Raw genomic sequence first — 24118 nt, 5'->3', positions numbered from 1 at the left:
TGACGCTTCTGAGATTGGGGCAGGGGCCGTTTTGTCTTATAGGGATTCTGATGGTTCTTTGATGAAACCGTGTGCTTTTTTTTCCAGAAAGTTTTCGCCTGTGGAACGCAATTATGATGTCGGCAATCGGGAGTTGTTGGCTATGAAGTGGGCGTTTGAGGAGTGGCGACATTGGCTTGAGGGAGCTAAGCACTGCGTTGTGATCTTGACTGATCATAAGAATCTGATTTACCTCGAGTCGGCCAAGCGGCTGAATCCTAGACAGGCTCGATGGTCCCTGTTTTTCTCCCGTTTTGATTTTGTGGTCTTGTATCTTCCGGGATCTAAGAATGTTAAGGCTGATGCCCTCTCTAGGAGTTTTTTGCCTGATTCTCCTGGAGTCCTTGAGCCGGTTGGCATTCTTAAGGAAGGGGTGATTCTTTCTGCCATCTCCCCTGATTTGCGGCGGGTGCTTCGGGAATTTCAGGCCAATAAGCCTGACCGCTGTCCTGTGGGGAAGCTGTTTGTTCCTGATAGATGGACAAGTAAGGTAATTTCTGAGGTCCATTGTTCAGTGTTGGCTGGTCATCCTGGAATTTTTGGGACCAGAGATTTGGTTGCTAGGTCCTTTTGGTGGCCTTCCTTGTCGCGCGATGTGCGTGCTTTTGTGCAGTCCTGTGGGACTTGCGCCCGGGCCAAGCCTTGCTGTTCCTGCGCTAGTGGGTTGCTTTTGCCTTTGCCGGTCCCTGAGAGGCCCTGGACGCATATTTCCATGGATTTTATTTCGGATCTTCCTGTTTCCCAGAAGATGTCTGTTATCTGGGTTGTTTGTGACCGGTTCTCTAAAATGGTCCATCTGGTACCTTTGCCTAAGTTCCTCCTCAGATTTGGTTCCATTGTTTTTTCAGCATGTGGTTCGTTTGCATGGCATTCCGGAAAATATTGTGTCTGACAGAGGTTCTCAGTTTGTCTCTAGGTTTTGGCGGACCTTTTGTGCTAGGATGGGCATTGATTTGTCTTTTTCTTCGACGTTTCATCCTCAGACTAATGGCCAAACTGAGCGAACTAATCAGACCTTGGAAACCTATTTGAGATGCTTTGTGTCTGGTGATCAGGATGATTGGGTGGCTTTCTTGCCGTTGGCCGAGTTTGCCCTTAATTATAGAGCTAGTTCAGCTACTTTGGTTTCACCTTTCTTTTGCAATTTTGGTTTTCATCCTCGTTTTTCTTCTGGGCAGGTTGAGCCTTCTGACCTTCCTGGTGTGGATTCTGTGGTGGACAGGCTGCAGCAGATTTGGAATTTGGAATTGGTGGACAATTTGACGTTGTCTCAGGAAAAGGCTCAACGTTTTGCTAACCGCCGTCGGTGTGTTGGTCCCCGACTTCGTGTGGGGGATTTGGTTTGGTTGTCTTCTCGTCATGTTCCTATGAAGGTTTCTTCTCCTAAGTTTAAGCCTCGGTTTATTGGTCCTTATAGGATTTCTGAAATTATCAAGCCGGTGTCTTTTCGTTTGGCTCTTCCAGCCTCTTTTACCATTCATAATGTTTTCCATAGATCTTAGTTGCGGAGATATGTGGTGCCCGTTGTTCCCTCGGTTGATCCTCCTGCCCCGGTGTTGGTTGAGGGAGAGTTGGAATATGAGGTTGAGAAAATTTTGGATTCTTGTTTTTCGAGGCGGAGGCTTCAGTATCTTGTCAAGTGGAAGGGTTATGGCCAGGAGGATAATTCTTGGGTTGTTGCCTCTGATGTCCATGCCGCCGATTTGGTTCGTGCTTTTCACTTGGCTCGTCCTGATCGGCCTGGGGGCTCTGGTGAGGGTTCGGTGACCCTCCTCAAGGGGGGGTACTGTTGTGAATTCCGCTTTTGGGCTCCCTCCGGTGGTTGTAAGTGGCACTTTTGTGAGTTCTGCTCTTGGGCTCCCTCCAGTGGTTTTAAGTGGTATGGCTGCTCCTTGGATTTAGCAGTCTGCAGCTGCTTCCACTGATTGTCTTTCTGCTCGGCTATTTATGCCTGGCTCTTCCCTTCAGCCAGTGCCACTTGTCAATGGTTCCTGGTTGGATTCACATCTCTCTTGGATTTCCCTGATATCCTGACCAGTTCAGCAAAGATAAGTCCTTGCTTTGCTCTTTTCTGTCCACATGTTGTGGACTTATTCGTTCTGTGCATTCTATGTTTTGTCCAGCTTGTCAGTATGGATTAATTCAGTTAAGCTGGAAGCTCTGGGAAGCAGATTTACCCTCCACACCTTTAGTCAGGTGTGGAGATTTTTGTAAACTCTGTGTGGTTTTTTGTAGTTTTTAATACTGACCGCACAGTATTCCGTCCTGTCCTATCTATCTAGCTAGACTGGCCTCCTGTGCTACATCCTGGTTTCATTCTGTGTATGTCTTTTTTCCCTCTCCACTCACAGTCATTACTTGTGGGGGGCTATCTATCCTTTGGGGATTTTCTCTGAGGCAAGATAGTTTTCCTGTTTCTATCTTTAGGGGTAGTTAGTTCTCAGGCTGTGACAAGGTGCCTAGGGAGTGACAGGAGCATCCCACGGCTACTTCTAGTGTTGTGTTGAGCTTAGGGACTTCTGTCAGTACAGGTACCACCTCCTTCAGAGCTCGTCCCATGTTGCTCCTAAACCACCAGATCATAACAGCCCTCCCCTCGATTAAATATGAGGGGGGTCGCATGATAACACAGCCCCCATTTTATGGTTATCTGTCATATTTGGTACATAACCTTGATTGGGTATTCAAAGTGTTAATGAACCAGTGGTAAGCTGTGCTATACATGAGCAGGTTTTATCTGTTTTATTCTAGTTCTCTTCCTGCTTTTTCCTGTCAATTTGATTGGCTCCTGTCAAAATGTGTGGGAAGATTGATGCTATATGAGCTGTTTTTGAAATTATGTCAGTTACCACAAGAAGATTGAAGATAAGAACACCTGATGGAATCGCTCCTTCAACAGCTGATTCGGAGGGCTGAGGAGGAGGTGGTTCTGGAGCTGCCTGGCTAGAGAACTGGCTATAAAACCTACCTCTGCTTCAGAGGTTTTGGTAGCTCCTGCACCACTACCCCCGCCTTCCCCGTCCGGGTCACGAGAGTCTCCTGTCCCTGCGAGATCAAGCCACGGCTCTGCGAGGAACCAATGGGCCAGGATCATTTACTCCCCCTGCTGTCATCTTCAAAGACTCTGGACAGCATTCGGGACATGCGCAGTAGAAGCCAGAGACTATCTCGGTGGAAGTCTCACAGCCCAGGGTTGTGAGTTCACTCCGTGTATGTCATCAGATGTTGGAGGTAGCATGGCAGCAGGACTACATGAGGAATCCCAGGAGGCATTGGCTCTTGTGAAGGGCGTGCTGGAGGCATCTAGCCGCCACAGCCATAAAAGCGCTGTGGCGGCCCAGGGATCAACAGGGGCTGCATCGCGTCGCCCTGCCAGGAGCTCCTCAGGGGAAAATTGGGCTGCTGTCACCACTACAAGATCTTGGACATCAGCGTCTCCCCTTCTGAGGAAGAAGACGAGCAGCCAACTCTTCTCCAGCCACATTTGCCTGTTATAACAGGCTTGAGTGCCGAAGCCTCTACGCTACCGAACCCTCATCGACATCACAGGGGTGAGATTTTAAATGTGCCCCAGTCTGTCCCCCCTTTTAATTTAAAATCATTAGTGAGGGAGATTTTGAGTGAATATTTATGCACCGATGATTCTGTGGTGCTGCCCAAATCCACAGCTATTGCTCAGAATTCTGGCAGCAGTGTTATTCAAAAACATGGGCTTCCTGAGGTTTTGTTGAAAGAATCGCTTACGTGCAGTGATCTATCACCTCTGGGGTTTCATTTGAATGCTGCAGTTGAGGAGCAGATTTGGAACAGAGATTATGTGGATTTATTTTCCCTGTTACCATCTGCCAAAGAACATCAAAATAGGTTTGAAAGGAAGGAGGAGGCAGATGATAAAAAGAGAATGAACAGCTTAAAATCTTTTAATAATTGGCTTCAAGCGTTTTCTATTTATGCCGCTGTTTTGGGCGAAAAGTTCCCTAATCTCTATTCCGGTTTGTTTCAGAATTGAGATTCTATTTTAGAAGCATGTCGCAATTTTGGAGGTATGGTTTGGTTGCATTATGATGAGTCCTTTAGGCAAAAACTGTCTATGTATCCTAACGTATTATGGGGAACTAAGGATGTAGGCTTATGGATAAATTTAATGTTACCTCAAAAATTTCCAACATCTAGATTGGGTTCGAGCGCCCTCAGCAAAAAGGGAGTTTGTTTCGCCTTTAATGAATCAAGTTGTAAGTGGTCCTCTAATTCACTTTCGGCATTATTGCTCCTTTTGCGGGGGTGCTCACCCAATGTCCAAATGTTTTAAAAACAAGCCCAATTTGGTCAGCAAGGAAGTCATAAGGAGCCAATTTTTAAAAACCCTGACCCCAGTGGAATTGGTAAATATGGCCCCATGGCTAAGAATTTATCCAGATCAGGGGAGTAGCTCTCTGCTTTTCAAAGCCTTTCTTAAAAGTATTTATGTGCCTCCTTTTAAAGGTGTTGGCTGTACAATAATTGATAACTTACCTTCAGCTTAGGAATTTCCTCTAGTAGTGGAAGATAAGATTTTGAAAGAAATTGAAGCAGGCAGGGTTCCTGTCCCTTTTGATATTCCCCCTTTTAGCAATTTTAGGATCTTCCCTCTTGTGATAGTTCGTAAAAACGACCAAGGATCTTTTAGATTAATACACCATCTGTCTTATCCAAAAGGTGGTTCCTTGAATGGTGAGGTTGATGCAGATTTGTTTTCGGTAAAATACTCTTCATTTGATATAGCCATTGAGATGCTACAGAAATTTGGTCGCAATTCTCTTATGGCGAAATTTGACATCAAGTCAGCGTTTAGGCTTTTACCCGTAAGCCCTGAACATTTTAGTTCGTTGGGTTTTATTTTTAATGGTAAATTCTTTTTTGACAAATGTCTCCCTATGGGTTTTTCGTTATCCTTCTTTTACCTTGAGACGTTCTCTACTTTTTTGCATTGGGTAGTTGAATTTAATTCGGAAGGTGTAAGGTTTTGAACTATCTTGATGACTTTTTATTTATTAATTATTTATTGGCCCCGGCAACACGGAATTTTGTTAATCATTGTTAAAAATATTTATCGGAGTATGCGAACATTTTGGGGTCCCCATTGCGGTTGAAAAAAAGTTTCTACCTTTCACTTCTCTGGTACCGTATATACTCGAGTATAAGCCGACCCGAGTATAAGCTATGACCCCTAATTTTGCCACAAAAAACTGGGAAGGCTTAATAACTCAAGTATAAGCCTAGGGTGGGAAATGCAGCAGCTACCGGTAAATGTCAAAAATAAAAATAGATACCAATAAAAGTAAAAAATTGACTGAGACATCAGTAGATTACGTGTTTTTGAATATCCATATTGAATCAGAGCCCCATATAATGCTCCATACAGTTCATGATGGGCCCCATATGATGCTCCATATTAAAATATGCCCCCATATAATGCTGCACAAATGCTGGTTATGGCCCTATAATATGCTCCATACAGACAATTGCCCCATATACTGTAATGCTGCAGAAATGCTTATTATGGCCCTATAAGATGCTCCATACAGACATTTGCCCCATATAATGCTGTACAAATGCTGATTATGGCCCCATAAGATGCTCCATACAGACATTTGCCCCATATAATGCTGCACAAATGCTGATTATGGCCCTATAAGATGCTCCATAGACACATTTGCCCCATATGCTATTGCTGCGACTAAAAAAAATCACATACTCACCTCTCGTCGCTCAGGCCCCCGACACTTGCTATAGTCCACCGCTGGGCGCCACTCCATCTTCCTCTGCACTGACGTTCAGGCAGAGGGTGGCGCGCACACTAATCACGTCATCGTGCCCCCTGACCTGAGCGTCACTGCAGAGGAAGATGGAGCGGCGCCCAGCGGTGGAACGCGGTCAGGTGAACATCGCGCAATGCCCCTATACTCACCTGCTCCTGGCGCGGTCCCTGCAGTCCCTGCTTCTCTAGGCGCTGACAGCTTCTTCCTCTATTGAGCGGTCACATGGTACCGCTCATTACAGTAATGAATATGTGGATCCAACCCTATGGAAGTGGAGTCGGGTCCATATTCATTACTGTAATGAGCGGTACCATGTGACCGCTCAATAGAGGAAGAAGCTGTCAGCGCCCGGAGAAGCAGGGACTGCAGGGACACCGCGCCAGGAGCAGGTGAGTATGATTAGACAGCTGCCGCTCCCCCTTCCCTGCCAACCCCTGGGAATGACTCGAGTATAAGCCGAGAGGGGCAATTTCAGCCTAAAAAAATGGGCTGAAATTCTCGGCTTATACTCGAATATATACGGAATTTTAATAAATTCAGAGAGCATGACTTTTAACCTCCCTGCCGAAAAAATTTCTAAACTTTGCTCAATTATTCATTTATTTCTATTGAAAGAAAAAGTTACTTTGAAAGAATTGCAATCATTATTAGGTTTATTAAATTTTGCTTTGATGATTATTCCTATTGGTAGGTTTTTTCAAGGTGCCTTTATGATTTGACTTCAGGTCATTCTTCTCCTAATGCTCATTTAAGGCTCAATGCGGAAGCAAAAGAAGACTTATAAATTTGGTGGGAGTTTTTATCTAAGTTCAATGGGAGAGCTGTGTGTTAGACTCCCTTTGTTCTTGCGGATGATTTACGTGTGTCTTATTTTACAGATGAGCATGAGGGCCTTGGGATCTCATTTGCTTCTCATTGGGCTTCAGAATGAGATGCCAGAGTATTGGGTCATGGAGAAAATTTCAGAAAATCCTGCAGTTTTAGATCTTTTTTCCATATTTTTAATTATTCAATTTTGGGGATCGTCTCTCAAAAACAAACGTATATTGTTTTGCTCCAATAATCAAGGGTTGGTTTTCACTCTGAATACTCTATCTTACAAAAACAATGGGCTGCTAAGACTCTTAGATCTTTGGTACTGCTTTGTATGTGTTACGGAACCCCACCGAACCAAGAATATGTTGTGCAGTTATATGTATGTATTATAGGTTCCAGGTGAGATGCATGTCCCTAATACATCAGCCCACAGGCTGCGCCCCTGGGCAGAGGGTACACAATATTCCCCTTTTGACCTCCCCCACCTTTGTAATTCCCACAGTAAATATCGGCAGGCTCCAGCCACCTGCAGCTATGGTAATGTATGTCTGGCCTGCCACTTTTCAATTGGCCCGCCCTCTGTATCTGTGTGATATATATTCTGTGTCCTGTGAGTAAAGTGTTGTCATACTGGAAATATGTGGAGACGCAGTGATCTTTTATATGCGCCCATGTAATCAAGGAATTCAAGCCAGAGTCCTTCATTCCGACTCCGGCCAAAGCAGAGTGGACCTCCTGAAACACGGGGTGGTACTGAAAGAGGTACCCCAGCTTGGTAGACCCCATTACAGTATGGAACACAATAATTGGTTAAAAGCTTCTTTTTCCCTTGAGGTTAATAATCATAATGCTTAGCTTATTTGTCGTCGCCAGAGGTCACAGTTCCTGAAGTAAGTACCAACAGCAGATGACAATGGAGAGATATGTACACATCGGCTTTGGGAAATAGTGCAAGTTTAATGCCGCATTTTATTGAAAAATCTTTGGCTAAAAAAACTTGGACCGATTATTTGGTTGCATGGCGTTCGTGGGTATAATTTTGCTTACATAGGAATTACCCGCATTCTGAATGTCATCCTGAAGCTGCTCTGAAATTTGCTGAACATTTAGTAACAAATGGTTTATCTTATTCAGCTTTAGCTAAAAAATCTTGCTGGTGTTTCTTTTTTCTTAAAATGCTTGGTAAAAAAACCTCTCACTGATCTGTTTCTAGTTAAACAGTTTTTAAAAGGTTTTAGGAGGGAAAATTTTAAACCCGATGATCGGCGTCCTATATCATTTCATTTACTTAAACACCTCTGTTCAACTCTCCCCTCGGGGTGTGTTAATGGCATCAAATCATGCCTTTTTTCCGCATTTTTTTCCTTGACGTTTTCTGCGGCTTTGCGAGTTGGCGAAATCGTTTCACATTAAAAATCTCCTACCGGTTTACTTTTAAGAGATATCAAAATTGCAGAATCTCATATTCTTCTGTTTATTAGGAAGTCTAAGATGGACCAGTTAGGTAGAGGGTTGTCAGTAAAGCTGAATGCTATTCCCGATAGTATTATTTGCCCCGGTGATGAATGCAAAGAGATGGTATTCTGTGAGACCAAAATTAGATGGCCCGTTTTTTATTCATAACAATGGCTAACCGGCAATGGTATTTCAGTTTAATTTTATTCTTAAAAATGCTTAAAAAAAATTGGGGATGGACGGTTTTAAAATCTCTTCGCACTCATTTCGCATTGGAGCTGCAACGGAAGCCGCTAGGTTAGAATTGAAGGAAAGTAATATAAAAAGAATAGGAAGATGGGATTCAAAGTGATTTAAATTGTATAAACGCCCAGATTTATATGAATTTTAACTTGTCATTCATCTTATAGGTCCTTTTACAGTATGGATCATCAGACATTCCTATATTCATTGAGCTGAAAAAAGGCCATCGTGAGATCCTATACCGAAAATCTTTCATTTATTTATGTGGCTTCCCCTGTCCTGTCCTGGTATGTGGCTCCCCCGTCCTGTCCTGATATGTGGCTCCCCATCATGTCCTGATATGTGGCTCCCCCGTCCTGTCCTGATATGTGGCTCCCCCCATCCTGTCCTGGTATGCGTGTCTACCCCTGTTGTATCCATGGCTCCGCTGGTCCCACATTGCTCGGCTCCCCCGATCCCGCCTTGCTCAGCTCCCCCGGTCCCACATTGCTCGGCTCCCCCGATCCCGCCTTGCTCAGCTCCCCCGGTCCCGCATTGCTCGGCTCCCGCAATCCAGCATTGCTCAGCTCCCCGATCCCGCATTGTTCAGCTCCCCCGATCCTGCATTGAACGGCTCCCCCAGTCCCGCATTGCTCGGCATTGCCCCCCTCCCCATCATACTCACTCTCCTCGCACCTGCATCTCGGTTGTCCAGCGCTGGCAGCTCTCCTCTCCTCTGCTCAGCGATTACGTGGTACCACTCATTAAAGTGAACATTTCACCCCCATAGGGCGTTTTTAAGTAAAAGAGCCACTATCAGCAGCCCTAAGGCTGCATTCTGTGAAGGTGACTCTTATGTTTAGTATCCCTAGGTATTCTGAAATAATCACTTTTATAAATTTGGCGCCATACCTCTATTGAGTTAGGGAGGTATGATTTCTCCCTGAATCAAGCGCCGCCTCCTCTCTGTCGTGACGTCACCGGTGCCTTCGTGTAGCCGAGGCCACAGATCCCGCCCCACAGTGTGTTATGATGTATTCACACTGCGGGGCTGGGAATCTGGCGCCTGTACAGTTGAGTGGGTCACCGTGTTCCACTGAAGAAAGTGCCGAAGTTTTGCGAGATTTGTGAAGTCTGGGGCCTCGGCTAAACGAAGGCGCCGGTGACGTCACAACAGAGTGGAAGCAGCGCCCAGTGGGATGATGGACGGCTGCGAGGCGCTTGATTCAGGGAGAAATCATAAATCCCTGACTCAATAGAGGTATGGCACCAAATTTATAAAAGTCATTATTTCAGCATTCCTAGGGATACTAAACATAAGAGCCACCTTCACAGAATGCAGCCTTAGGGCTGCTGAAAGTGGCTCTTTTACTTAAAAACACCCTGGGGGGTGACAGGTTCCCTATAAGGTAATGAATATGCGCTCCACACCTATGGGAGTAGAGACACGTCCATATTCATCACCTTAATTAGCGGTACCACGTGACCGCTCAGCACAGGAGAGGAGAGCAGCCAGCGCTGGGACAGCAGAGATGCAGCAACGGAGGCTGAGTATGATGTCCGCTCCCCCCGCCAGCCTTCTGGACAATTGACTCCAGAAAATTGTGCTGAAAATCTCAGCTTATACACGGGTATATATGGGATTTATTTTGCCTTATGCACAAATTTTTACCCTGCAAAGGATGTTCCTTAACATATTTCCCAGGAAAATCCATTTTGGTTTTGTTTTGTATGTTTTATTGTGGGTCTGTAAAAGTGGTGTAAGACTCTGACAACATTGTTCACAGCAATGACCTGGGAGTCAGGAGTCATTTGAGCACTGTTCCCATCGATTTCCACAATTTCTAGTCCCTCTGTAGACCGCCGGGGGGGCGCCCGAAAAATGCTCAAGTTTCCCATAGACTTACATTGTGCTTGTTGCTCGGGTCAACCTGAGCAACAAGCACCCGAGCATTTTAATCCTCGCCCTTCACTATTAATGATAATGAACTTTTGTATGCCTGGTATTGGTTCTACAAGAGTCTACACGTGTCAGGTTGTCTCCTTTTATCCTTTTTTGTGGTGTGTTTTCATCTCTCTTCTAGCTACTACTTGCTGTTTGGAATCCTTGTGTCTTCGTTTTGACTGATATAAATCCCCTAAATATGAAATAGTAAAAACCTTGAAAAGGCAGAGGCAAAAGTTCACAGAAAATCTAACTAAGATAAAAGAACATGATATATATTTTTTTAAATAAAAAGTATACACCCCAATAATCGTATCAACATGCACTATGTATTGCACTGTATAATATATACATATATGAAAACTCTGCGACTATACTCTGAAGAACTCAACCTTTAATCAGTCACATTTTTACGCTTTATTCACATGAAAAACAAATAATTAAACAGCGATTACATTTAGGCTATATGTTTAAAATTGAAAATACCAATAAAAACGTTTGAAAACATTTAGGCTACAGTATATGCCCATGTTGCAGAATCTAAGCAGAATTTTTTCTCATCAAAACCGCACTCCTTTGCCGGGAAATCCACACGTGTCTTTCTAGCGTTTTTTTTTCGGGGTTTTTTTTGCATTTTTATTGCGTATTTGTTGCATTTTTCATGCGTTTTTTTTTTTCATGCGTCCCAATACAATTCTATAGCGGCCAATTCACCGCGATTCCACAAAATGAATGAACATGCTACGTTTTTTTTCCGCGATGCGTTTCCGCTGCGGCACAACAATTGTGCAATGCCATTAAAAATAATGGGACGCGTTTTGTAAGCGTTTCCACAGCAAAAATGCTTAAAAAATGCAACATGGGCACATAGCCTTAAAGGGAACCTGTCAGCTGATACCTGCTGCCCAAACCGACATATATCAGTCACTGGCTTCAGTTTCCCAGACACTGGCTTTTAATAGGCAGACATGTTGACTAGTTGTATAGGCAGGTCCCCGGTGGCTTCTCCCGGCCCAGTGACGGTGACTGGAAAGCCTCTGCCTATATGCGCACATTGGTAGAGACTTGTCAGTCACAGTCAGCGGGCAGGGAGGAGCCGCCTGGGACCCACCTATACACCTAGTCACCATCGCAGCCAGGTTCCCAGTGCCTATTAAAAGCCAGTGTCTGGGAAACTCCAGCCAGTGGCTGATAAATGTCGGTTTGGGCAGCAGGTATCAGCTGACAGGTTCCCGTTAAGGCTAAGAATTTAGAGGGTTTCAATAAAAAGCTCACTAAGAAGTGGAAGGAACCGCAGCAACTCAGCCACGAAGTGGATACCCTGAAACATTACAGAGAGGGATCCCCAAGGGCTGATTAGCATTGGGCATAAAAGTAACCATCACTCTGCTGAGTCCAGACCTCCTCTGGTAATAACGTCATCACAAACACTGCACCCCCAGCCGGACACAGTATTCCAGATGAGGCCTGACCAAAGAGGATAATTACTTCGCGTGATCTAGACTCCATGCTTCTCTGAATACATCCTCGAACTGGGTTTGCCTTTGGTAATGTGGAGCTGTCCCAATACTTTTGTCCTAACAGTATATTTATGGCGTCACCACCCCTGACTAGACATAGGGCAGAGAGAGGGTGTAATACAGGACTTTAATTTCATCACACATGTAGTCTGAACCCCAGCTGCTCCATTGTATTCTCCTCCTCATAGATTTGAGATCCCCCATGATCTGGAAAAACGTTTTCTGGTCAGTAATATTGGAAGAAAACACAAGAGTGCAAGGACAAGTAGGAGGAAAAACAATGCCAATGTCTGGTCCAGTGGAGAAGGAGAGCCATCTTTGCCTGCAAAACATGACAATGTATTAAACAATAGCATTTAACACTGTGATTATACTTTACAGGTCAGCAAAACATATCACACATACAGGGCTGGGGGTTTGGGGCAGGCAGATGAGGCAGCTGCCTAGGGCCCCCACACACAAAGGGGACCCCCTGCATCTGCAGCCCCTTTATGAAGTGCACAGGTGTACAGCATTTGAATAATGCTGGGCTTCCTCTGCAGTCTTTGATTGTCTCTCCCAAACACCCCTCCACCCCCTCTCTCTGCCTGCAGTGTCAGGTTATGGTGAGAGAGAGGGGGTGGGGCATCTCACAGTACAGCAGAGGTCAGAGCAGGGGCAGGAAGATGTCTGCAGCTGCTCCTAAACCTCTGTGCCGGGATCTGCACAAGTGAAGCCGCAGAACCCGGTAAGTATACATATATACAGTATGTGTATCTGTGTGTGCACATGTGCAGCATACAATGTGTGTCTGTATATGTGTATATGGTATATATTAGGGTTCTTAGCGCAGAATTTAGAGTGGGGTCACAGAAGGCACGGTCACTGCTGCAGGAAGCTGGTGGCAGGAGTGGGAGGATGCTGCGGGCCCCAGACTGGGAAGAAGGGGTTTTCAGTGGTGCCAGGATGCGGTTGGCCCCAGGCTTTCATAAAATGTGGCCGGGGCTCCTGCACTTCATGGTTTTCAACAAGGTGGACTTTGGGAAAATGTCAGCCAGAGGAGGTTCAGACGCAGATTCAGATCTCAGCACCGAGATCTTGGCTTCTGAGATCTCAATCTGCACATGCGCAGTCTCAGGTGGCCATTTTCCCGAAGTTCACAGCATTGTAAACCATGGGAAGTGTAGAGGCTCCAGCGACATTTTGTGAAAGCTTGGAGCCAGTCGCATTGTTGCACCACCAAACACCCCCTCCCCTGAGCCTGGGACCCACAGCATCGCCCCACTCCCACCGCTGCAGCCAGCTTCCTGCTGCAGCGACCCCACCTCCTGGGGTCTCGCTCCACTGCAGCCGATGCCTGGTAAACTACATTCGGATTATAAGATGCACCTCCATTTTCTCCCAAAAAATTTTTGGAAAAAAAGTGCATCTTATAATCCAAAAATAAGGTATATGCAGTGAGCAAAAGAAGTATTGAACATGTCAACAATTTTTTAAGTAAATTATATTTCTAAAGATGCTATTGACAAGAAATTCTCTGTAACAACCCACACACTCAAAGAAATCAAACCATAGCTGTGCATACGTTAAAGTAGATAAACACGGCACTCTGTGGAAATATGAGTTTTGGTGCTCGAGTAGGGTATCCAACCCTCAGTCACAAATATCCAAGAATAACCCGGCACTCAAAAAATTAAAAGCAATAATTACAGTTTATTATTATCCAGACATAGAACCAGTTTGTTTGTTGAACGTTTTCGGTCCCTGGTGGACCTTCTTCAGAACGGTTCAATTTATCTGGAACGAGAGGATAATGCGTATGGCCAGTAGGGAAGTCCCTCTGATAATATAATAGCTATCACCAGCCTCAAATGCAGTGTATAGACCCGGGGGTGAGTAGTGCACCCCCCGGGGACATAGCACGCCACCAGCACTGGAGCTTCACCACGTGCTGACCATCGGATCCCCATAGCGCCTTTGTGCACTACTCACCCCGGGTCTATACACTGCATTTGAGGTTGGTGATAGCTATTATATTATCAGAGGGACTTCCCTACTGGCCATATGCATTATCCTCTCGTTCCAGATAAATTATTTGGCGGTAACTGGTGTCTCCACCCAGCCTTTTTGGCGGACTTAAGAGACCCAATCACGCTGCAGGGATTGTCTGCCAGGCCATGACATGCCACAGCCATCTTTGTTGTGGTCGTGCAGTGATTGGCTGAGCCGCATAGCATCATTGTGTGTGTTTAAAATTCACCAAAAAAGGCCTCATATATCTGCGTGCTCCAAGTTTGGGCATTTTAGGCCATTTTGCCACTCTTTTTGCTGTCTGGTACTCTAATTATATACAGCACTATTTAGCTTAAAAAAATATAAAAAGGCCACATATTTGCCAGTGTGGTATTTCCGTGACAGTCCTCATATCTGCGTGCTCCATGTTTGAGCATTGCAGGCCGGTGTACCACTTTTTTGCTGTCTGTTACTCTAATTATATACAGCGCTATTTAGCTTAAAAAATATAAAAAGAGATGATGATACACAATTGCCAGAAGGTCAAGAAGAGGAGCAGGGTGCGGATGTGGAAGACGAGGTGGTGGATGACTATGTGACTGTCCTAACCTGGCAGGAGGACATGCAGACCAAGGGCAGCAGCACACATGGGGAAGGAGACATATCACCCCAACAGGCAGGAAGAAGCAGTGTGGTGGCCACAGACAGAAGGCGTGCATCCGTTCCCCGTAACACCAACATGAGGGAAGTTGCCATTCCAACTGTTAGATCTTCCCGAGTCTGGATATTTTTTAAAGACTCTGCTGATAACCCCAAAAAGTCCATTTGTATAAACTGTGATGCCCGCATCAGCATGATCAGGCATATGTCAGCAAAGCACCCGACTTTGTGGGCTGAACCCCAGGCTCCAGGACCACTGTCTGCAGGTGACACCACTGCCTCTTCCACTGTTTTGCGTAGAAGCCAATCCCCAGTCCACTGTGCATGTGAAGCTGCCTCTAGCCCTGCACCTGTTGTGGCCCACAGTCAAGCAGCACCATCATCAAGCCCGTCCACGTCCTTGTCCCAGCACAGCCTTCAGTTGTCTATACGCAAATCTTTGGAACGCAAGCGGAAATACCCAGCCAACAGCCCACAGGCCGCAGTCCTAAATTCTAATATATTTTTTCTGCTTGCGCTAGAATTGCTGCCTTTTAGGCTCATTGAGATGGAAGCTTTCCTGATGGCGGCGGCCGTCCCGAGGTACTCTGTTCCCAGTCGCCACTATTTCTCCAAGTGTGCCATACTGGCTTTACACCAGCATGTGTCCCACAACATTACCCGTGCCCTCAACAATGCTGTTACAGGGAAAGTCCACCTAACCACGGACACATGGACAAGTGCTTGTGGGCAGGGACGGTACATCTCACTGACGGCACACTGGGTTAACATAGTGGAAGCCAGGACCCAGTCGGACCTTGGGATGGAACACATCCTCCACACGCCAAGGATTGCTGGCCCTATGTCAATGAGGGTTGTCCCCAGAGTCTACAGCTCCTGCACCTCCTCCTCCTCCTCATCCTCCATCTCTGAAATCAACACATCAGTCAGAAGCTGGAAGCACTGCAGCACTGCCTCAGCCAAGCGGCAACAGGCTGTGCTGAAGCTAATCTGCATATGTGACAAACCGCACAATTCAGAAGAGTTGTGGACAGCGCTGAAAGAGCAGTCAGATGTTTTGATGACACCGCTGAACCTACAGCCTGGCATGGTTGTGAGTGACAATGGCCATCACCTGGTGGCGACTGAGGCAAGGTGAGCTCACACACGTACCTTGCTTGGCCCATGTGCTTAACCTCGTGGTTCAACGTTTTCTGAAAAGCTACCCGGAGCTGTCGGATCTGCTAGTGGAAGAACACCATCTGTCTGCCCATTTTAGAAAGTCAGCTACAGCTTCAGCCTCCCTTGCCGTGCTTCAGCAGCGTTTGCAGCTTACAGCTCACCAGCTGGTGTGTGCTGTCAACACGTGCTGGAACTCTACGCTGCATATGTTGGAAAGGATTTGTGAGCAGAAGAGGGGAATTTTTGACTACCAACATCAACAAGGCCCTCGATATTCAGTTCAGACTCCACACATGAGACCTCAGGAGTGGAAATGGATGTCCGACATATGTACCATCCTCCAAAACTTTGAGGACTGCACCCAGATGGTGAGCAGCGGTGACGCCATAATTACCATCACCATCCCGCTTCTCAGCATTCTGAAAACCTCTCTGCACATAATTAAGGAGGATGCATTGCAAGCAGAGCATGAGGACATGGAGCAAGGAACCATACAGGGGAATTACAATCATCCCAGCCTCATGACTTCTCAATGTGGATTGGTAGTCAATGAGGAGGAGGAGGAAGAACAGGGGCTACTTTCATGCGCTATAGACGGTACTACAAACACAGCTGTCATACTGTCTGTTCAGCGGGCATGGCCTGAGGACAGGGAGGAGGAGGACAGCATGGTCAGTCGTCCTGTTGGTGAGGACACGGAAGTCTTGCCTGTTAGCAGTCTGGCAAGCATGGCTGACCTTATGTTGCGCTGCGTTTCATGTGACCCTCGGATTATCAAAATTTTGGGTGACACTCATTACTGGTTGGTGACACTTCTTGACCCATGCTTCAAGGAGAACTTTCAATCTCTTCTGCCAGAGGCAGAGAGGTGTACTAAAATGTTGCAGTACCAGAGGGCCCTTGTAGCGGAATTATTTAGAAAATTCCCATGTGAGAACGCTGGCAGCAGACGTCAGAGTTTGTTGTACAACCAAGGAGTCAGAGTCTCAGACCCTCCCATCGTGCTGGCACAGAGGCAAGGGGTTCTGTCACAAGAAGTGCAATGTTTGGAAGATGCTGAGGGAGTACCTTGCAGATCGCACAAACGTCCTCCGGGATTCCTCTGTGCCTTTTAATTACTGGGTATCCAAGCTGGACACGTGAACTGGTTATCTTGACCTTGGAAGTCCTGGCCTGCCCAGCTGCTAGCATTCTGTCAGAGTGGGTTTTTAGTGCCGCTGGTGGAATTATAACAGATAAGCGCATCCGACTGTCGACTGAAAATGCTGACAGGCTGACTGTTATAAAAATGAACAAGGGCTGGATTGGGAAAGACTTCTGTACACTACCAAGTGAAAACAGCGAAACATAACCTCAAATACATTCTCTCTTTTGGGGAGGTGTATTCTCATGCACCTCTTCACAACCACACATGGGTATACGCTTCCAGATTTGGTCTGTTTGTTGTTATCCTCTTCCTTATCCTCATCCTCATCATCCGTAACCAGTAGAGCACCAGAGTGAATGGATTCTGTGATGCCAAAGGCACCATTTTTTTCCCCAAGGGTGTAAATATTATGCCCGTAACTAATTGGAAACCAAAACAAATGTTACTCCCACAGGGGGAAATATAAAAAAGAGATGTAAGTCTGTTATCCCCATTTATTCTTATATTTACCATTTTCCCAATCTCTGGACAGTCTTGTTATGAGGTAGTGTATACCTCAACAATAGAAAATGATTCAAAGACTTTTAAATTCTATATTTTTTTATAACCCTGTCTCTGAGCTGTTGCTAGGGACAAACGTATCTCATTAGACACATTCAGGCTTCAAATCTATGAACCTGTGTTCGTCACTCCCTTTTGTTATTTACTTTCATCGGTGGATTCACATTTTTTATTTCTTTGCTTAATTTCATTATGATTTAGCTTTATGTCTCATGCCTCATTGTCCACCACTAGATCACCAGGCTTATCGGGCTCTGGGCCGCTACAGGCAGTCAATTTTTTGCCAAGGGTGTCTCGGATGCCCATAGTATGTTTTTAATCAATGTATCCCCCTTGGGGAAATGTTTGTTAGCCCATAGGCACTTAGAGTATGGGCATACAAGTGTGGGAGACACAATCCTTTACATTGGGCCTAGGTTTGTAATGAGGCCTTCAGCAATGTCTCCTCATTCTCCACCACTAGATTGTGAAGGAATATATTAAGAAGTATTCTCCATTTTGTGCTTTTCGACTCCATTTTGTTGTTTTGATATAAATTTTGTTACTAGGCTAAAATTTACAGCTGTTATGAGACCTTGATTGTTGCAATCTGTCAGGACATGAGACTGAGGGTGCATTGTCCTACGAGACTTTGATGTACAGACTGTTCCTGCATTCTTATAGGTTAAGAACTGTGAACGTGTTCTTATGCTGATTGGTTGAAGTATAATTTCTATTACTATGAAAAGTAATAGACAATAAACGGGGGCCCAGAGATCTGCTTGATCCCCCCCAAACAGAGACATTCGTCTCCGTCTGGTCATTTTCAGTTGCCGGCAACGCCCTGTAGATTAATTTGGAAATCACTGAGTTAACCGTGAAGGATCACTTTAGATCCTCCCTCAACAAGATCACCAGGGTTCACATGTTCTGTGCGGCTACAGACAGTCAATTTTTTGGCGAGGGTGTCTTGGATGCCCATAGTATGTTTTTAATCAATGTATCCCCCTTGGGGAAATGTTTGTCAGCCCATAGCCACTTAGTGTATGGGCATTACACGTGTAGGAGACACAATCCTTTACATTGGGCCTAGGTTTTAATGAGGCCTTCAGCAATATCTCCTCATTCTCCACCACTAGGTCACCAAGGTTCACGTGTTCTGTGCTGCTACAGATAGTCAATTTTTTTGGCAAGGGTATCATGAAATATTTTTTTAAAATGTACCGCCCATGAGCAAATACTTGTCTGCTCATGCCCTCCACTACAAGTCTCAGAGATCCACACCCCTACATTGGGCCTATTTCTTAACTCTGTCTCCTGCAATGTCTCTTCCTTATCTCCGACGACATGACCTGGGTGAACGTGTTCTGTAATTTTATAGGCCACAGAATTTTGAGCAAGGGGGCTATGATGACAATAGTATATTTTTAAAAAAGGTACCTCCAATTGGTGAAACCACATCCTCGTTGGCAAAGACTTCATATCATTTGTGTACCTTAAAGAGCTCACTTGAAAAGCTCCTTTTTGTGTTGCCTGGTTGCTCACATTGGACGCAATACACTTCATATAAATTTTATAAAGCAATGCTGTTACTTTGCGGGACGGGCGCCGCCTCCTCTTGCTGCACTATCGTCCCGGCGCCTGTGCTGTAAGTAGAAAGGGCAGCGCAACTCCGCACACCCCAAAAAAAAAATGCGCAGGCGGCGGGGACAATAATGCAGCAAGAGGAGGCGGCGCCTGGCGCGCACAGGCCCACAGTGACGGCTGTGCTGCGTCTGATTAGGAAGGAAAGTCCCGCCTCCCTGGCGATTTCAGGGTATGAGGGGGCACATTTTATAAACGTTTATTTCAGCATGTGCAGGCATAACTAAAAGAGCCACCTTAGAAATGACAAAAAAAGACTCGCACATCCAAACTAGTGTGAATAGGTGCATACCAGGAGCAGCTACCTCCATACATAAATATACAAAAAAGGTTGCACTCTATCGTGCAAAAGCATGTCTAATATGAAATATATGAAATATGAATAGCAAAATGGCTTTTGAACATTAGGAAAATATTTAAGAGACGCTTTGCACAGAATTTGATATAATCAAATAGTGTGAGCCCATCAACCAGTCGTCAAGGTGGTCTCAGAACTGATGGGTCCCTGACCCCCCTGTCCAAATGTGAACACTTACCAAAGGCCAATGTCTGTAATGTTCAAAAGCAATTTTTGCTATTCATATTTCATATATTTCATATTAGACATGCTTTTGCACGATAGAGTGCAACCTTTTTTGTATATTTATGTATGGAGGTAGCTGCTCCTGGTATGCACCTATTCACACTAGTTTGGATGTGCGAGTCTTTTTTTGTCATTTCTATGTTAGCTTACTGACTGCGCACTCCTCCCATCACCATGTGGTTTTTAATTGCATCTCATCACACTTGGTCCCGGCCAACTCATATGTAGGCGTTACTGAACAGAGGTGTCCACATTCACCCAGGCATACAGACATTGGCCTTTGGTAAGTGTTCACATTTGGACAGGGGGGTCAGGGACCCATCAGTTATGAGACCACCTTGACGACTGGTTGATGGGCTCACACTATTTGATTATATCAAATTCTGTGCAAAGCGTCTCTTAAATATTTTCCTAATGTTCAAAAGCAATTTTTGCTATTCATATTTCATATATTTCATATTAGACATGCTTTTGCACGATAGAGTGCAACCTTTTTTGTATATGTATATATATATGTATATATATATAAAAGAGCCACCTTGTCAGAATGCAGCATTAGTGCTGCACAAGGTGGCTCTTTTAGTTACAAACACCTGAGTGGAGTGACAGGTTCCCTTTAAGAAAACAGATAGGAATAATCTCTTGGCATATGATAGCCAGCATCCACGCAACATGGTGAGATCAATTCCTCTTAGTCAATTATTGAGAGTGCGACGAACTGCAAAAGAGGCAGATGAGATAAAAGGTGTTATGGATTCTTTGGTTAAGAAATTTTTACAGAGAGGATATCCAAAAGAATTATTGAACATAACTAAAAAAGAAGTCCTGGGACTGGAAAGGATGGAATTATTGAAAAGTAAAATCTAGCAAGAAGGGACTGACTAAAATACCATTTGTAACGACCTATACAGAGGAAAGTAGAGATATAGCAAGTACCATTAAAAAACATTGGGGGATGTTAATGAGTTGTTTACCTGGAGTAAAGGAATTTACAGAGTTACCACTTTTTTCTTACCGGAAGAATAGGAACATTGGTGATCGTTTGGTTGAATCGGATATTGGCTCTTTAAAGAAAGTTTATCAAACCACACTAGCTGGGGTGGGGAAAAAAGGTTGTTTCCCTTGTCTGTCCTTTGTTAGCTGTGTACTTATGATAAAGGGTTCAACTTTTGAACACCCTGATGCTGATAAGGTTTGCACAATTAAACATTATCTAACTTGTAATTCTGACCACGTTATATATCTCCTCCAATGTCCCTGTAACCTATAGTATGTTGGTGAGACAACATGTGACTTAAAACGCGAATGAATAATCACCGACCTACCATTAGGACAAAAAGATTGGATCTCCCAGTCTCTAAACATTTTGTTGAACAGAAACATACAAAAAAAGATCTTAGGTTTAGAATAATAGATGCAATCCCGGTTCAAAGAAGAGGTGGTGATAGAGTACGGCTTCTGAAAAAACAGGAACTTGAGTGGATATATGAGCTAAGCACCCTTAAACCGAAAAGGCTGAATGTGGATTTTAAGATTCACTCCATTAGTTAACTCTTGTTGTCCTTGTAGCTGTTTTCTCATGATTAGCATTGTATGGGCCCCGGAATACTTCAGGATGTAGTGCTTTGGAAATATCTGTTAATATGTGCTAATTTTAATATATATTTGTTATCTATTTTTTTAGATAATACGTTTATTGTCACAAGTCACCATATACTCACCTGGGATGAAGTATTGCCATATGGAGGACGGAAGAATTTTTGTAAGAATTATAATTTTTTTGCATATTTCTTCTCATTACAATGCGTAGGACTGTCGGCCGATAATAATATTTATTTGACCATAAAGGACGTGGACGTTTGTATTTTCTAGTACTCAATGTACATGAGTTAGCCTATGGAATAAAACTGAATGCTAGGGAGTGGGTATGTGACGCACCCACAGGGCAGTGGGATATTCGGTGCCGGGTCCGGTCGCAAAGGGGGATGTCACGGTGGCTGCGACACGGTCCGTGGCCCTGGGCATCAACGTTAAAGGGGGTTAAATGTTCAAAGTTTGTCGTGATGCCACCTGTGGAGTTCGGTCAATAGGGGGACTGACGCTGCATTATAGGGGTCCCCTGGGGGATGTTGCGGCAGCCCAGATGTTACACCTCCCACAGGTGAAGCGGGGTCCCCAGGGGTCCTATGGTGTGTGGCGTAGATGGTGTAGCCGGAGAATAAATGGAGGAGAAAAGTGATAAGTCTTTACCAGGTTTACTTGTGGGTGACAGGCCACAGTCCAGGGTACCAGGCCCAGATCATGGTGGTCCGGCCAACTCAGAGGCAAGTTAGAGGTCCATGAGCCTTTCCTACTTGCGCCTTTCTAAGTGAGGTAAAAAAAACAAAAAAAGACAAAGCATGCCCATATAACAGGGAACACCCAAACTTAATAAGCTTGCCAAAAGATTTTTTATTTCAATTGCACAAAATAAACAAAGCCCATAAGACACACTAACAATTAAAAACATTTAAAAACACAATTTGAAATACTCAATGGTCATGCCTTATAATAAAGTCCATGATACACCGCAGCTGCCTGCTCAAACTCAAACTGCAGATATAAGCTCCAGAACATGCATGTGAAAATCCCTTAATGACAATGAAACTGCATATATAATGACAAATCTTGTATATAATATTAAGTTAATACACTGACCTAACTATTCACAGTACCATATAACCAAAAAGGTGGGAAGGAACATGGTCAGTCCTGAACAAAACATTAAGTTTAGTCTCGCCTGAGAAAACCAGGCTAAGTAAATCTGTATGTTTCCGAGACCATGTGGTCCCTGTTCAGCAAGTAATGTTAATGGGACCCCAGGCTATAATGGTATACAAAACCTGTTTCCACCGCAGGCAAGGAAAAGGAAAAGAAGGCCAATACTCGGACCCCACGATTGGGGTGTGCACAAGTTCAATGGAGCGTCATTTGAGCTGAGAGCAGGTGCGGGTGAGCACCCCACGCGTATCGCCACCACAGTTGTGGCTTCTTCAGTGAGAAGAAGTGAATATATGTTGTGTCCAACAAGTGCATAATATAGCTGTCATGATTGATTATTTAACTCAAAAAATCTGGGAGCATACTAACCAGGGAGAAGGTAGACCATACGAGCCAAATTCAATCCCGGCCATCGTGTCAGGAGTGTTCTGCTGTTAGTGTCAATAATGTTTTACATAGACTCCTATTGCGCAAGCGTCAACAAGTCTGCTTCTCATACGCATATGATAAAATACCAGCGTCAGTGGGACCGCCCACTGTGACCAACCTGGGACTACACTTCACGAGTTTCCACCCTCAACATCTGCGCAATAACTTACCAAAAGGTCCGTTCTTAAGGGTTAGGCGCAACTGTAGTTCCGACACTGATTTCTGAGAAGGTGCATTGGATCTCACTAACCGCCTCTCTCAGAGGGAAGATCCCCGTCGGGTAATATCCCAAGCTTTCCAACAATCGGTCAATAGTGACAGGCGCACCCTTCTATCACCTAGGACACGGGATGCACCAAGGACCATAAACTTGGTTACAGTTTACAATAATCAACGGCGGCATATCCGGGATCTATTGAGTAGACATTGGGACATCCTACTCAGTGAGCCAAAACTAAGGCCTTTTATCTCTGACTTTCCAAAGATGGTAGCCAGAAAGGCAAAAAATCTTAAAGATCATCTAACTACCAGCCAGGTTGAAAGACCCATGATTAGATCGGGAACAGGTAGTCGCCTAGTAGGCTCTTTTCCCTGTGAGGGATGTAATATATGTCCATATATGATTGCCAGTGATAGCATTATTCTGCCTATTTTTCCAGAAACCATTAAGACCAAATTTTATTCAAACTGTCCATCAAGAAACGTGGTCTACTTGCTGATTTGTCCTTGTCCAAGGATTTATGTGGGCCAATCGGGCCAGGAGGTTAGGCGTAGGATCCAACAACATACTTCTAACATCGGCAAGGCCAAGACAGACTCAGAGAAGAGTAAGCCTATTACTTCAATAGCATCTCATTTTTTAGAATTTCATGGAGGCAAACAGCAAGGCATACGTGTAATGGTGGTGGACCAAGTCCAGAGCAATATCCGAGGTGGGAATCCAACTAAGGAATTGCTCCGCCGGGAATCACGCTGGATATATGATCTTAAGGGCCTGACTCCAAATGGCCTCAATGAGGAATTACTTTTCTCTGATTTTTATGGTGAATAACCCTTTTGAGATCTAACATATTGCTGGTCTTTCTTTTACAGGTCTGTCATTTCCTCTCGTTTCCGTAATCCACGTCTACCTTCCCTCTGTTGGAGACGCACTAAGTTACAAATGTGTTCCTTGGTCAAAAACTAAAAATCATTTGCATCTGGGCTTTGTTTTTCCATGGCTCATGCACTTGAGAGATATATGAAGAGTGGGCTTGCTCTGGACATACGTCTTCACGGGAATATATTTTTGGAGGACCGCAAGCTTTTTAACGTCACATTCTGTGGTGAAGGCAATTTATGTGGTGGACATTTGATATAATGTGTTGATGTATTCTTTGGTCACATGCATTATGGAACAGAATACCT

At 44.7% G+C, this 24118-nt stretch overlaps 1 protein-coding gene across 1 annotated transcript in view; it reads right to left on the bottom strand.

The window, feature by feature from the left end:
* Window positions 1-11228: 11228 nt before the first annotated feature.
* Window positions 11229-24118, bottom strand: part of LOC138677344 (coxsackievirus and adenovirus receptor homolog) — a 51191-nt gene continuing 38301 nt past the window's right edge. The window contains exon 3 of the mRNA XM_069767399.1: window positions 11229-12117. Within this exon, the coding sequence (XP_069623500.1) occupies window positions 11978-12117 (140 nt within the window). The 3' untranslated portion in view covers window positions 11229-11977. The remainder of the gene's footprint in view (window positions 12118-24118) is intronic.

Source organism: Ranitomeya imitator, chromosome 4, assembly GCF_032444005.1.
Source record: "Ranitomeya imitator isolate aRanImi1 chromosome 4, aRanImi1.pri, whole genome shotgun sequence".
In the NCBI taxonomy this organism is placed as follows: Eukaryota; Metazoa; Chordata; class Amphibia; order Anura; family Dendrobatidae; genus Ranitomeya; species Ranitomeya imitator.
The sequence above is the reverse complement of the archived record's forward strand: the minus strand, read 5'-3'. Positions and strand labels throughout refer to the sequence as shown.